Source organism: Ixodes scapularis, unplaced genomic scaffold, assembly GCF_016920785.2.
Source record: "Ixodes scapularis isolate PalLabHiFi unplaced genomic scaffold, ASM1692078v2 PGA_scaffold10__122_contigs__length_95168666, whole genome shotgun sequence".
NCBI lineage: Eukaryota > Metazoa > Arthropoda > Arachnida > Ixodida > Ixodidae > Ixodes > Ixodes scapularis.
The window spans coordinates 34,997,561-35,011,134 of record NW_024609836.1 but is presented as its reverse complement, the minus strand read 5'-3'; the positions used below and the strand labels follow the sequence as shown (position 1 = coordinate 35,011,134).

The window sequence follows — 13,574 nt, the reverse complement described above, 5'->3', positions numbered from 1 at the left end:
CTGGACTGAGTATAAGCCTCCTCCAACTATCTCCCGCAGACTAAACATGCTGGACTAAGTATGCCTTCTGCGGAGTGGCCTAGGTATGTTGGACAAAGTATAACATCATCTCCGACGGTTGCCTGCGGACTTACTATGCTGAACCAAGTATCCTGGACTAAGAATCACTCGCCGAGGGCAGTTGTGTGCTACCGCGGACGATTGTCGGCTCCAAGTCGTACGCCGGACGCGGAACGCCGGCGTCCGGCGTTTCGCTTTCGCATTGGAACGCGTTCGACGAGGGCAGTGGAGAGAAAGGGAGCAGGCCTTAGGTCTCAACTAGAGCTCGGCGTTCTGATGTCCTCCGCGCTCTCTCGTTTCCTCCTCTCCCTCTCTTTCTTGGCGCATACCGTCGCCTAAATATCACTCTAAATATCATGAAAGAAAGCAAGCCGAAAAAAAATTTGATCTTGTGCAGTTTAATGCCATTCAGAGCTTCCAATACAATCTCACTCACTCAGCAAGTTGTGCAATTGAACCGCCGCAATAAATGGAGCCTCTTACCATACGCGAGGAAATGTTCAGAGACGAGGCGAGTGAAGTGTTCGGCTGGTTGGAAGGCTGCAATTGGATTTGTTTCCTGGATCACCAAGATGGGAGTGTTCGTGACACAGTCCATCCTCCTTGCTTCGTTCGTGGTGAGCATATATTTTTTTTCTTTTTTGACCCTCAAGCGAACATTTAATGCAGTCACTTGTAAGGTATATCCAAACCCTCCCTTCCACCCCCACCCCCCTTTCCAGGAAAAAAAGAACTATTGTTCTACCATAACTTTTAGAGAGTGTTTCTGCTAACTTGTGCCACGTCCTCAAAAGGCTAGTGCGCGCAACGCATCTAGAATCAACGCAGTATTGTTCCAGTCCCGTTGAGCGAGTCAATTCGCCGAACAGGTTAATCAACAAAACATATTTAGCCAACTTTCTAAATACTGACTTGTACAAAAACTCTCCAATTCAAAAGTTGTAGAGCGTGTTAAAGGCCCAAGAGCGGTCAGAAAGGAGGAAACTCTTTTTCAATTCTTCCTTTACATTCGAGAAAGATTGAGACCTTCTTCCTTTAAGAGGGAACTGAGGAACTGCTAAATAAAGGACACATTTTGTCGTCCGTCCCAAAGATGTGTTTTATTCTTTCAACTTATTCCTTTTCTGCGGGGAGTGGCTGCCAACATCCGCTCCTGTGATGAGATGTGGAGAGAAACCTGCGAGAGGGAATGGAGTAAAGGAAACTGGGAACCGGTTTCCGTCCCGGCAGAACAGGATTCTGTAGGTGGGGCATCAAAGGGACCCTCCAACGATATTTAACCTTTGTGCTTTTCATGTAACAACTTCATTACTGATTCAAGCTACTCAGGAAACGAGTAACCACGAAATATTAGCGTATCATTTTTTTTTAATTCGATCACGCAAAAACAGCTCTATGTTCGGTGGCGCCACAGTGTGTTGAAAACGCTCGGCCCGTGATATCGTAGGCTTATCTTTTTTTTTTTTTGGCAGTCGTGGCAAGAACCATTAGAATATTCTTGTGCGGGCGAAGTAACGTGTATCGCTGTGTAATTCATCGCCAATTCTTTCAAGAGCGCGTTTATATCGAGCTTAAAAATGGAGAATACAAAAAGAAAAGTTTCAGATCTGCAAAAACAAGGTAAAAAACAAGAACGAAACGACACGCCCGCCCCTTAGCGGCGGAAACTGCCATACCAACCGTTGCAAAGGCGCATTGAATGCGTCATACCGAAATTTTAATTTCTTTGGTTCGGTACACGTAGCAGAGCGCGTTGAAAACTACATAATACACAGAAAAAAATAAAACACATGAAAGACGAACAAAGACCTTTTTTTTTCCTTTTCCCCTTTATTCACGGGTTAATTTCCTGTTTTATTCCTTTTCCCCTTATTCAGGAATTAATTTCCATAAATGTCCTATCGTTTTAATTTGGTATTGTACAATTTTTGAGCAATTCAGTTTTATTTTAAATTTGAGCATTTTCGTTTTCTTTATTTTCGTTTAATTTTTTGGGTCTCTTTTTTTCAATTCTTTAAAGTTCACGGTCGTAGTGTCATGGGCATTTCATAAATGTTCGTTGCTCATTGAAAGAACTGTGTGTGTCTGTGTTCGTCCTTCATGCGTTTTATTCTTTCTGTGTATTCTTTTCTTTGGTTCGGGTTCGGAGATTTCGGTCCATTTCCATTTCAGCTTCCGTGAGCCAAAAAAAAACGGTTCAAACCGGTTCTAACCGCTCAAGTAATATTTTTTTTTCTTTTGCGTTGTTTCGACAATAGACACTACTTCCTTTATGCCGTGTATTGTGTGCGTGCCGTGCATTGTGTGCGTGTTCGCCACGCACAGCCAACACGACCTTTGGTCCGGGCAACGGCGCGCGGGCTGATGCAACCGGAGACGCCGGCGAGGGAGAGCGAGCCCCGGTGAAGAACGTGACGCCTGCGCGAAAGAACAGACTGGGCGCGGTCGCAGACCGAAGATGACGTTGTCAACCGAATGTAATCTATCAGTTAAATAAATATATATCCTGCATTACCCTAAAATTACCGGTACACCACACTTTATGAAACAAGTGGCTATATAATTATTTATTATTTGTACAATAATCTTTTACTTTGAGGTAACAAAACAACACTTCACCTAGATGCAGCAATCTTAGAAAAAAAATTAGGATAATAATAAAAACGTTTGCTTGATGTAACTCAACTTTTATTTGTTTACGCCAGTCAAACGTTTTATACGAAACGAAAAAAGCTCTGAAAAAGTGAGGTGACCACCTAAAGTGCCGGTAATGGCTACAAGTTATTTAGCGACACAATCTTAAATGTTTCATAAGCGTTGCACTATTGATGCAAAGTATTTATTGTGGTGTACAGCATAAAGAAATGCTCACCCTCTTACCATATACTGTGTTTAATTTTAACTCGAATAACCTTTTTTTTTTTTTTTAGAAAGTGGGTGGGGGGATGAAGGGGGGGGGGGGGTATGAGATTTATTCGGGTGCCGCCTCCACCATGTATTTGTGAGGCTCGGCGCATATTATATACAGGTATACGAAACAATGATGGTATTTTGGATACTTAGAAAAGATTTCTTAATTATTTTTTTAATTTTTGTTTTGTGGGTTCAGACAAAGCCTACGTTACGAGCTAATAGACCCAATCAGAGTCCAAAGCGCGAGTCACAAGGCCTTTTCTGCTTATGATTGGTTCAGCGACGATAGAACTCGCGCACAAATATAACGAACATCACGATGGCTCACTCTTGACGCCGTATGATCGGGGCCATCAGCTGGTTGAGTCGGCTGCGACTGAACCTAAAGTGAAACGAAGTATAGCATTACAGGTTAGGCGAATTTAAAGAACTTGCGTAAAGCCAATGTTTTTAGAGCGCAGCTCTTAGGCGCCCGTTTCCGGTTTGAGCGGCGTCGGCGTAACCGTGAGGTCACCTGACCCCGCTCCACCCAAAGGTCACGTGACCCCCCCCCCCCCCCCCCGAGGACACGTGACCCTTAGTACCCTTCCCTCCTCCTCCTCAAGAGCTGCGTTCTAATTTGGCGTTACAGGGAGTTGTAAACGGCTTTCATTTTTTATTCCATATTTATTGATTGATTTTTGGGTTGTTGTTTTGACCCAAAACCAAAAACGCGGGACAAAAAAAAAAAAAAAGGCCGTAAGCCCTGCCCCCCCGCCGTCTCCTTCCAAAAAAAAGACGTTAAGAGGAGTGACGCAGACATTTCCAGCATGACGTCATTATTGCGGCAGAGTGTTTCTTGTTGAATGCGCCAACGGCGTACTGCCGAAATGGTGAATGCGTGACTGGAAGGAATATGTCACTCTTATTCTGGGCGTCCTGGTGGGCAAGGCATGCGCCGCTCTTTTTGAAAACTGATCGATAAATATCTAAAAGACCATTGCATTTTCACAACGTTCTCTAAATTGGTCGGCCTCTAATGATAATTGCCGTCAGTAATGAAATCGCTATATGACCAATAAAACCAATAACTAAATGTTAATAAGCATATTCTTGTTCGTTAATCATCTTACCATTACAGTCATCCGCTCAACTGATGCCCCTTGAGCCTGATAAATACACTGCGAAGGAGACATCCGCGTAACTACCACCCTTTCATATTATTTCAGGAAAATTAAAATTTTTTACGCGGCCTGTGCTGCGAAGAGTTCTATTGCAACAAGAAAGTGAGCCTTACATACATGGGGGAAATAAAGTATTCTTGCGTGATGAAGCATCGTGAGAAAGTGGCTTGTGCGTGGTGCCCCGACAACTCGCTTTCTGGCCATGTGAGCTGCGAGACTTTGATTTTAGCGGGGAAAAAAAACCGAATTTGTCTCTTAAAAAAAATGAAGTCTCGGTACTTTTTGATTTAGTGAACGACTTAAACCTTGGCTTGCGATAGAGCTTTGCAGTAAGTACTTCCGGTATACGCAATCGTACAACATCGCATATATTTGTTTCTTCACAAATGCTACTAATTTTCATTGCAAGATGTCACAAGACGGATTTTTATACAAGAAACAAAAATTGCAACAATAGTTTCTTTAAAAAACAAACTAAGCAAATTAGCAATATATAAAGTAATGAAGTGCATTTAAAAAAGAAAACAACCTCATGTACACTTCGGAAGCTATACACGCTATGAGAAAACATCATATCAGAAAGCGAATAAAAATAATGGAAAACAAATAATCTGAAAAACAATATATCAACGGTTGAAAAGACCACGGCAATCAAATGATATTATTTATACTTCATGTCTGTACGCTAGAAAAGCAAATCAGAGTAGTAAATGAATGGCACAAAACCACATAGTGTATGCACGACGCCAAATATTCTTACCAGATATACACTTGAAACATAACAAAATCAATAAATTGAATGTGTAGCAGAGCACGTGCAGCCAAACACAAAAAAAAGATGCTGCAACAGTGATTATAGATTACAAGGAACGTCAAGGTTATCTGAACAATGAACAAAACGATGATTTAAATGCTTATGCAAATGCGGAAATTGGAATGTCAAACGGCCATCTGTTTCAAACTTTCCCAGTTTAAAAAAAGGAAAGTGAAATTTTAGAGCAGATTGTGGATCACCGATATTCTGAGAGTGATAAACTATGATAGCTTCTACTTCTCGCGAATTGTAATTAATGCAAAGGTGCAAGCGAGCTGGACAAGAATAACTTTAATAATCCCTGGAGAAGGGGAACAAAGGGGACAAACACAAATCTTAAAACACAGCTAGGTGACTGGTGCGCGACCGAAACCTTTCGCCTGCTCCTGGTATCGAATCAGGGATTTCTCAATTTCCATTGGAGTGATCATACCAACTGAGCTAACCAGGAGTTAGACGCCAGTAGAGCAGAGGAGTTTTTAGAGCTGCCACCAGTCTAAGACGGATGAAGGTGAATGCCTGCATTTTAAGGCTATAATGATAATGCAATTAAATGCAAAGGTGCAAGCGAGTTGGACAAGAATAACTTTAATAATCCCTGGAGAAGGGGAACAAAGGGGACAAACACAAATCTTAAAACACAGCTAGGTGACTGGTGCGCGACCGAAACCTTTCGCCTGCTCCTGGTATCGAATCAGGGATTTCTCAATTTCCATTGGAGTGATCATACCAACTGAGCTAACCAGGAGTTAGACGCCAGTAGAGCAGAGGAGTTTTTAGAGCTGCCACCAGTCTAAGACGGATGAAGGTGAATGCCTGCATTTTAAGGCTATAATGATAATGCAATTAAATGCAAAGGTGCAAGCGAGTTGGACAAGAATAACTTTAATAATCCCTGGAGAAGGGGAACAAAGGGGACAAACACAAATCTTAAAACACAGCTAGGTGACTGGTGCGCGACCGAAACCTTTCGCCTGCTCCTGGTATCGAATCAGGGATTTCTCAATTTCCATTGGAGTGATCATACCAACTGAGCTAACCAGGAGTTAGACGCCAGTAGAGCAGAGGAGTTTTTAGAGCTGCCACCAGTCTAAGACGGATGAAGGTGAATGCCTGCATTTTAAGGCTATAATGATAATGCAATTAAATGCAAAGGTGCAAGCGAGTTGGACAAGAATAACTTTAATAATCCCTGGAGAAGGGGAACAAAGGGGACAAACACAAATCTTAAAACACAGCTAGGTGACTGGTGCGCGACCGAAACCTTTCGCCTGCTCCTGGTATCGAATCAGGGATTTCTCAATTTCCATTGGAGTGATCATACCAACTGAGCTAACCAGGAGTTAGACGCCAGTAGAGCAGAGGAGTTTTTAGAGCTGCCACCAGTCTAAGACGGATGAAGGTGAATGCCTGCATTTTAAGGCTATAATGATAATGCAATTAAATGCAAAGGTGCAAGCGAGTTGGACAAGAATAACTTTAATAATCCCTGGAGAAGGGGAACAAAGGGGACAAACACAAATCTTAAAACACAGCTAGGTGACTGGTGCGCGACCGAAACCTTTCGCCTGCTCCTGGTATCGAATCAGGGATTTCTCAATTTCCATTGGAGTGATCATACCAACTGAGCTAACCAGGAGTTAGACGCCAGTAGAGCAGAGGAGTTTTTAGAGCTGCCACCAGTCTAAGACGGATGAAGGTGAATGCCTGCATTTTAAGGCTATAATGATAATGCAATTAAATGCAAAGGTGCAAGCGAGTTGGACAAGAATAACTTTAATAATCCCTGGAGAAGGGGAACAAAGGGGACAAACACAAATCTTAAAACACAGCTAGGTGACTGGTGCGCGACCGAAACCTTTCGCCTGCTCCTGGTATCGAATCAGGGATTTCTCAATTTCCATTGGAGTGATCATACCAACTGAGCTAACCAGGAGTTAGACGCCAGTAGAGCAGAGGAGTTTTTAGAGCTGCCACCAGTCTAAGACGGATGAAGGTGAATGCCTGCATTTTAAGGCTATAATGATAATGCAATTAAATGCAAAGGTGCAAGCGAGTTGGACAAGAATAACTTTAATAATCCCTGGAGAAGGGGAACAAAGGGGACAAACACAAATCTTAAAACACCGCTAGGTGACTGGTGCGCGACCGAAACCTTTCGCCTGCTCCTGGTATCGAATCAGGGATTTCTCAATTTCCATTGGAGTGATCATACCAACTGAGCTAACCAGGAGTTAGACGCCAGTAGAGCAGAGGAGTTTTTAGAGCTGCCACCAGTCTAAGACGGATGAAGGTGAATGCCTGCATTTTAAGGCTATAATGATAATGCAATTAAATGCAAAGGTGCAAGCGAGTTGGACAAGAATAACTTTAATAATCCCTGGAGAAGGGGAACAAAGGGGACAAACACAAATCTTAAAACACAGCTAGGTGACTGGTGCGCGACCGAAACCTTTCGCCTGCTCCTGGTATCGAATCAGGGATTTCTCAATTTCCATTGGAGTGATCATACCAACTGAGCTAACCAGGAGTTAGACGCCAGTAGAGCAGAGGAGTTTTTAGAGCTGCCACCAGTCTAAGACGGATGAAGGTGAATGCCTGCATTTTAAGGCTATAATGATAATGCAATTAAATGCAAAGGTGCAAGCGAGTTGGACAAGAATAACTTTAATAATCCCTGGAGAAGGGGAACAAAGGGGACAAACACAAATCTTAAAACACAGCTAGGTGACTGGTGCGCGACCGAAACCTTTCGCCTGCTCCTGGTATCGAATCAGGGATTTCTCAATTTCCATTGGAGTGATCATACCAACTGAGCTAACCAGGAGTTAGACGCCAGTAGAGCAGAGGAGTTTTTAGAGCTGCCACCAGTCTAAGACGGATGAAGGTGAATGCCTGCATTTTAAGGCTATAATGATAATGCAATTAAATGCAAAGGTGCAAGCGAGTTGGACAAGAATAACTTTAATAATCCCTGGAGAAGGGGAACAAAGGGGACAAACACAAATCTTAAAACACAGCTAGGTGACTGGTGCGCGACCGAAACCTTTCGCCTGCTCCTGGTATCGAATCAGGGATTTCTCAATTTCCATTGGAGTGATCATACCAACTGAGCTAACCAGGAGTTAGACGCCAGTAGAGCAGAGGAGTTTTTAGAGCTGCCACCAGTCTAAGACGGATGAAGGTGAATGCCTGCATTTTAAGGCTATAATGATAATGCAATTAAATGCAAAGGTGCAAGCGAGTTGGACAAGAATAACTTTAATAATCCCTGGAGAAGGGGAACAAAGGGGACAAACACAAATCTTAAAACACAGCTAGGTGACTGGTGCGCGACCGAAACCTTTCGCCTGCTCCTGGTATCGAATCAGGGATTTCTCAATTTCCATTGGAGTGATCATACCAACTGAGCTAACCAGGAGTTAGACGCCAGTAGAGCAGAGGAGTTTTTAGAGCTGCCACCAGTCTAAGACGGATGAAGGTGAATGCCTGCATTTTAAGGCTATAATGATAATGCAATTAAATGCAAAGGTGCAAGCGAGTTGGACAAGAATAACTTTAATAATCCCTGGAGAAGGGGAACAAAGGGGACAAACACAAATCTTAAAACACAGCTAGGTGACTGGTGCGCGACCGAAACCTTTCGCCTGCTCCTGGTATCGAATCAGGGATTTCTCAATTTCCATTGGAGTGATCATACCAACTGAGCTAACCAGGAGTTAGACGCCAGTAGAGCAGAGGAGTTTTTAGAGCTGCCACCAGTCTAAGACGGATGAAGGTGAATGCCTGCATTTTAAGGCTATAATGATAATGCAATTAAATGCAAAGGTGCAAGCGAGTTGGACAAGAATAACTTTAATAATCCCTGGAGAAGGGGAACAAAGGGGACAAACACAAATCTTAAAACACAGCTAGGTGACTGGTGCGCGACCGAAACCTTTCGCCTGCTCCTGGTATCGAATCAGGGATTTCTCAATTTCCATTGGAGTGATCATACCAACTGAGCTAACCAGGAGTTAGACGCCAGTAGAGCAGAGGAGTTTTTAGAGCTGCCACCAGTCTAAGACGGATGAAGGTGAATGCCTGCATTTTAAGGCTATAATGATAATGCAATTAAATGCAAAGGTGCAAGCGAGTTGGACAAGAATAGCGAGAATAATTCCTGTAGAAGGGGAAAAAAAGGCACTAAAGACAAACACATATCTCCTAACAGAGCTAGGCGACTGGTGGGCAACTCTAAAAATCTGCACGGTCCTGGTATCGAACCAGGGACCTTTCCATTACCAGTGGAGTGCTCTACCAATTGAGCTCACCAAGAGTTTGACGCCAGTAGAGCAGAGGGATTTTTACAGCTGCCACCAGTCCAACACCAACGGGGATGAATGCCTGCATTTTAAGATTAACATGATAATGCAATTAATGAAAAGGTGCGAGCGAGCTGGAACATAATAACGATAATAATCCCTAGCGAAGGGAAACAAGAGGGACAAAAGACAAACACATATCTCCAAACACAGCTAGGTGACTGGTGCGCGACTGGAAAAATCTGCCTGGCTCAAGGGACCGACGATCGCTACCGCTGTTAATGCCGAAAAAAAAACAAAAAACACTACCCGTGCGTCTGTTTCGACTGTTCGTCCGTATACGTGGAACTCCTCTCTCCCTTTGGCATGGTTTCAGTGACGATTCGGAATGCAAGCCGTCTGCTTCCTGCGCAGGACTTGTGGTGACGTCAGAACGACGCCGAGCTCTGATTGGCTTAGACTGAAAGAATAGGGGGTAGACCTCAATGCTAGATGCCTTGAAGTTTAGCCACCAAATTTTTTTTTTTTTTTTAGTCAGCCAATAAAAGTTTGGAATACTGACATCGTCAAAATCCCTGTGCAAGAGGCAGACGAACCTGTGCTCCGAATAGCCTTTGCGACTACCCACTATCCTTTATATCGGAACTCGGCGCATTGGCGTCTGCATGAGCTCTTATCTCCTACTGTTAGCTAACAGTAGGAGATAAGAGTACATTGATCAGCATATTTAGAAAGGGATTGACATTTCACCACCAGATAAACACTTCTAGATTTTCCCAGACACCTTAATATTTTCTTATTCCGGGATTTTTTTTTTTCATATAGATTTGATAAGAACATAATTTTGTAATCATTATTTTTTCCCTCGTCACAAAAAATTATAAAGTTTAATAAAATTAGGTTCCCTTTGTGAAAGTTTAGAGGGATCAAATTCGAGTAATTGCAGACAAAATTTTGGGTTCACGCCAAGTTCGTTCGAAAAACTGTTAATAATTATTCTGGGATGGTTCGAGAAATAACTTGCAGCAGATTTGAGCTTTTGGTACTTACTTTTCTTGCTTCGCAAGGTTGGTATGACCACGAGATTCATTCCCGTCATATCCAGTAGCTACATAATATACTGATACACCGGAAGCGCAGCAAACCAGTCTTGTGCTTTTTCTCTGTTCCTCAAAATATAGGTGTTCCACCAATATTCTAAGAAAATGCGCGTTCACTCGCTTGTTCACGTTTTTTGTTGTATTTCTTTATGTATACCTATGACGTAGCTAACCTCTGTCTTTTTCTTCTTTTTTTGTTTCAGTGGGTGGTTGGAGCAGGTGCGTTTGGCATTTTCTTTATTTAGAGATATTTTGTTTAATACGTAGTAATACGTATTTTAAGCTGTCTATATTGTTACTGTGTGTGTGGGTATACACCAACTCATGTTTACAAACAAACCGGAGCGCCCGGAGCGCCCCTAGCGGACGCCACCGGCGCCGCGCATGCGCGATGGGGGTGTGGGCAACAAGCTCGCCGTCGCCCATAAACAAACCATTGAAATGCGATGTTGTCGGCGTCGGTGTGAGTCCCCCTGCCCTTTGTCGCGTTCGAATTGTGCATTCTACGTCTTCCTGGCGATGTCTGACTACTTGAGCGGCGTCAGTGAAATTATCGAGGCTCGTTAGACCGGAAAACTTCGCGTAAATAATGTGACATGTGGCGATTTATTCCGCGTGGACGCCGCAGTATGTACGCTAAAGCCTGATTTGCAAGATGAGATTTCGCTCGGAATTTTCAGTCGCGACACCGCTCGGGCTGCAAAAGCGTGAGCCGTAGCTGAGATGATCGACGACGATACAGAAAATCGCAAGCAGAATCGGACCAACTGAATTAGGCAAAACAAGTCGGTGTTGGTCACGGGTAACAATGACCAACATCTCCTTGTATTTACTGTTTACATCGAGCCTGCTTACTAACCTTCAAACTTAAGTCTTTTGAGGCCTGCACTCACTTCTTATCGCAAGTACCGGGCCAACATTTGGTCTACGGACCGGCGTCGCCTAAGAGAGCAGACGACAAGCAGAAACATTTGAAAGAGCAGACGACAATTCGAACAATCAGGCGGCCGTTTGAACTTGAAGACGAACTGAAGGTAGTCCACAGGTGGTCCGCACAACTTGACAGTTTTCTGGCGTTCATGTTGGAACAAAACAAATAAATCTGATGACCACAAGTATCCGTGAATCCAACCCAAAATGCTTCCCGCCCAAGCAATCGTTGTCCGACGGCGTCTGCTTTTCCCTTTTCATGGCACATATCCAGATTCTCGGACGAACCGAGCACGTGAAAACTGACCTTCAAACCTTTCTCGACACTTTTGGTACGGCCCGAGTCGCGGCGTTTTGACGAGAAGGCAGGTTTTTGTCTGGTTCCTTTCAAAACAACGCAGGAATGCACGTCTGGCATGGGGACTTCTGCCCACAGCCCCAGACCGGAAGTGCGACCGACGCGCCACCACCGCGCCGTGACGTCACAGAGATGAGTTCGTGTATAAGCATATTCCCGAAGCGCTAAAAGAAGACGATCGTTCAGATAGTTTTTGCAACAATGCAAAGCAACTTATTTAATGAGATGTTTCGACTCGCAACGACGGTCGGTGGCGGCCTGCTGACGATATGTCTAGACACAATCAAACTAGGCTCACGCAAAAGCATAGCCTAGACATTCACATAATGCGTTTTCTCATGAAGTGTGTCGCATGACACGAGGCATTCTGCCTCGGACAGAGCGAGGTACTTAATCGCGCATACAAGGGACACACACGCAGCCTCAAAACTCACACCTGTAGCTTGGAGTGCAGTCCCAGCTTAAAGGCCGACGACCAGTTCGCGCTTTCCACTTTTCCCCTCGCTTCCTCCTCTCCCCCTTCTACCCTGTCCACCATTGCCTGTTTCCTCCTCCCCCATGGTGAGGAGGATCTTCTGCCTTGCAGAATCTCGACTCTGGTCGTCGACCTTTAAGGGTGAAGAGTATATCCCAGACACCTGCAGTGTGCAATATTAAGAGCCTAGCTGCTTGCACTCTCGTACCCCTCCTCTCTTTTTGCGCCGAGCAAAGACATCGGGCTGCGAATCGTGCTACCCAGGTTCCGTATTGGAGTTTCCTCACGGAGTAAATCCATGGGGCGAATTCGGGGCTTTTGATTAGCCTCTCTTCGAGCACGTCATAAACGAGCGCCCTTTGGCGACAAGACACATGCGGCGGCAGCTTCTTTTCTGATTCGACACGTCACCCTGGTTTACGCGGTAGAGAGACAGTTTGGGGTAAACGGCTGCCAGTGTTCCACTCACATACGGACGCCATCACTGAGATTTCCTTACAGCCCTACCAGAACCGGCCTCCTCACGTGAGCTTCTACGCGAGATTTTTGTCGCGGGCCGACTATTTTTGCGCGCACGAAACTTTTCTGTTAGTGCTACAAATTTGCAAGTCTTGGAGAGGCCTTGCAAAGAGGCGACATACTCTTCTACTGTTTCGTCTTACAGCGGAGCCTTTTGCCGGAAGCAATAAGGCTGCACGGTCTTGTTCACAACCCGCGTGAAGAATTCGATCAGCATACGAACGGTGTCGTCAAAGGAATAAGCAGTCCGAGTTCTGGCTGCGGAAATAGTTGGTACCACCTCCTGTCGTGTTATAGCAGCAAGACATTTGGCCGCAGAATCAGGTGGTTGGGAGTTCTCTTGGGTTGTGTGTATGGAACGGAATATTCGCTGTCCCTCACCTCCAATGCAGTTTAGTAGGATGTCCCTTTTTCTGTCGTCCGAGTAGGAGGTAGGTCCGCTGGCTATTAGGAATGTCTCGAAAAGCGGGTGCCACTCTACCCATGAAATTGCAGACTTGCTGAGAGTCAGCAGGAAAGGCGGCAGTGTTTCCAGCTTTATTGTCGGCTGCGTCAATATATGGTATTGTATGTAATTGAACCGACAGTAGATTAGCCTAGTCATGGTGCGAGATGTACATCTATATTCTATCTCCTCTTTGCTTTTTCTTCTTCCCGCTTGTAGCAGCTCCTGTCCTCGTTCCTTCTTTCATAACGAACACGACAGTCGTCCTAGAGGTCGTCCTTAAGATTGCCCTAGAGGTCATTCCAGAAGTTTTCTTTAACGTCCTCCTCTAAAACTTCGTCTTCGACGTCGTCCTTGAGGTCATCTTAGAGGCCGTTCTAGAGGTGGTCCTTAAAATCGTTCTAGAGGTCGTCCTAGGGGTCGCCCTAGACGTCGTCTTAAACGTCGTCCTCTTTGGCGTCGTCCTCGACGTCGTCCTATCAAGCAAATAAAC

At 44.5% G+C, this 13,574-nt stretch overlaps 1 protein-coding gene across 1 annotated transcript in view; it reads left to right on the top strand.

Annotated features, from left to right (window-relative positions):
* The first annotated feature begins 461 nt into the window (after positions 1-461).
* The window catches only part of LOC115312625, a 34,126-nt gene continuing 21,013 nt past the window's right edge, over positions 462-13,574 (top strand). Inside the window, exons 1-2 of the mRNA XM_042288527.1 lie at positions 462-677; positions 10,558-10,573. Coding sequence (XP_042144461.1) covers positions 462-677; positions 10,558-10,573 — 232 coding nt within the window. The remainder of the gene's footprint in view (positions 678-10,557; positions 10,574-13,574) is intronic.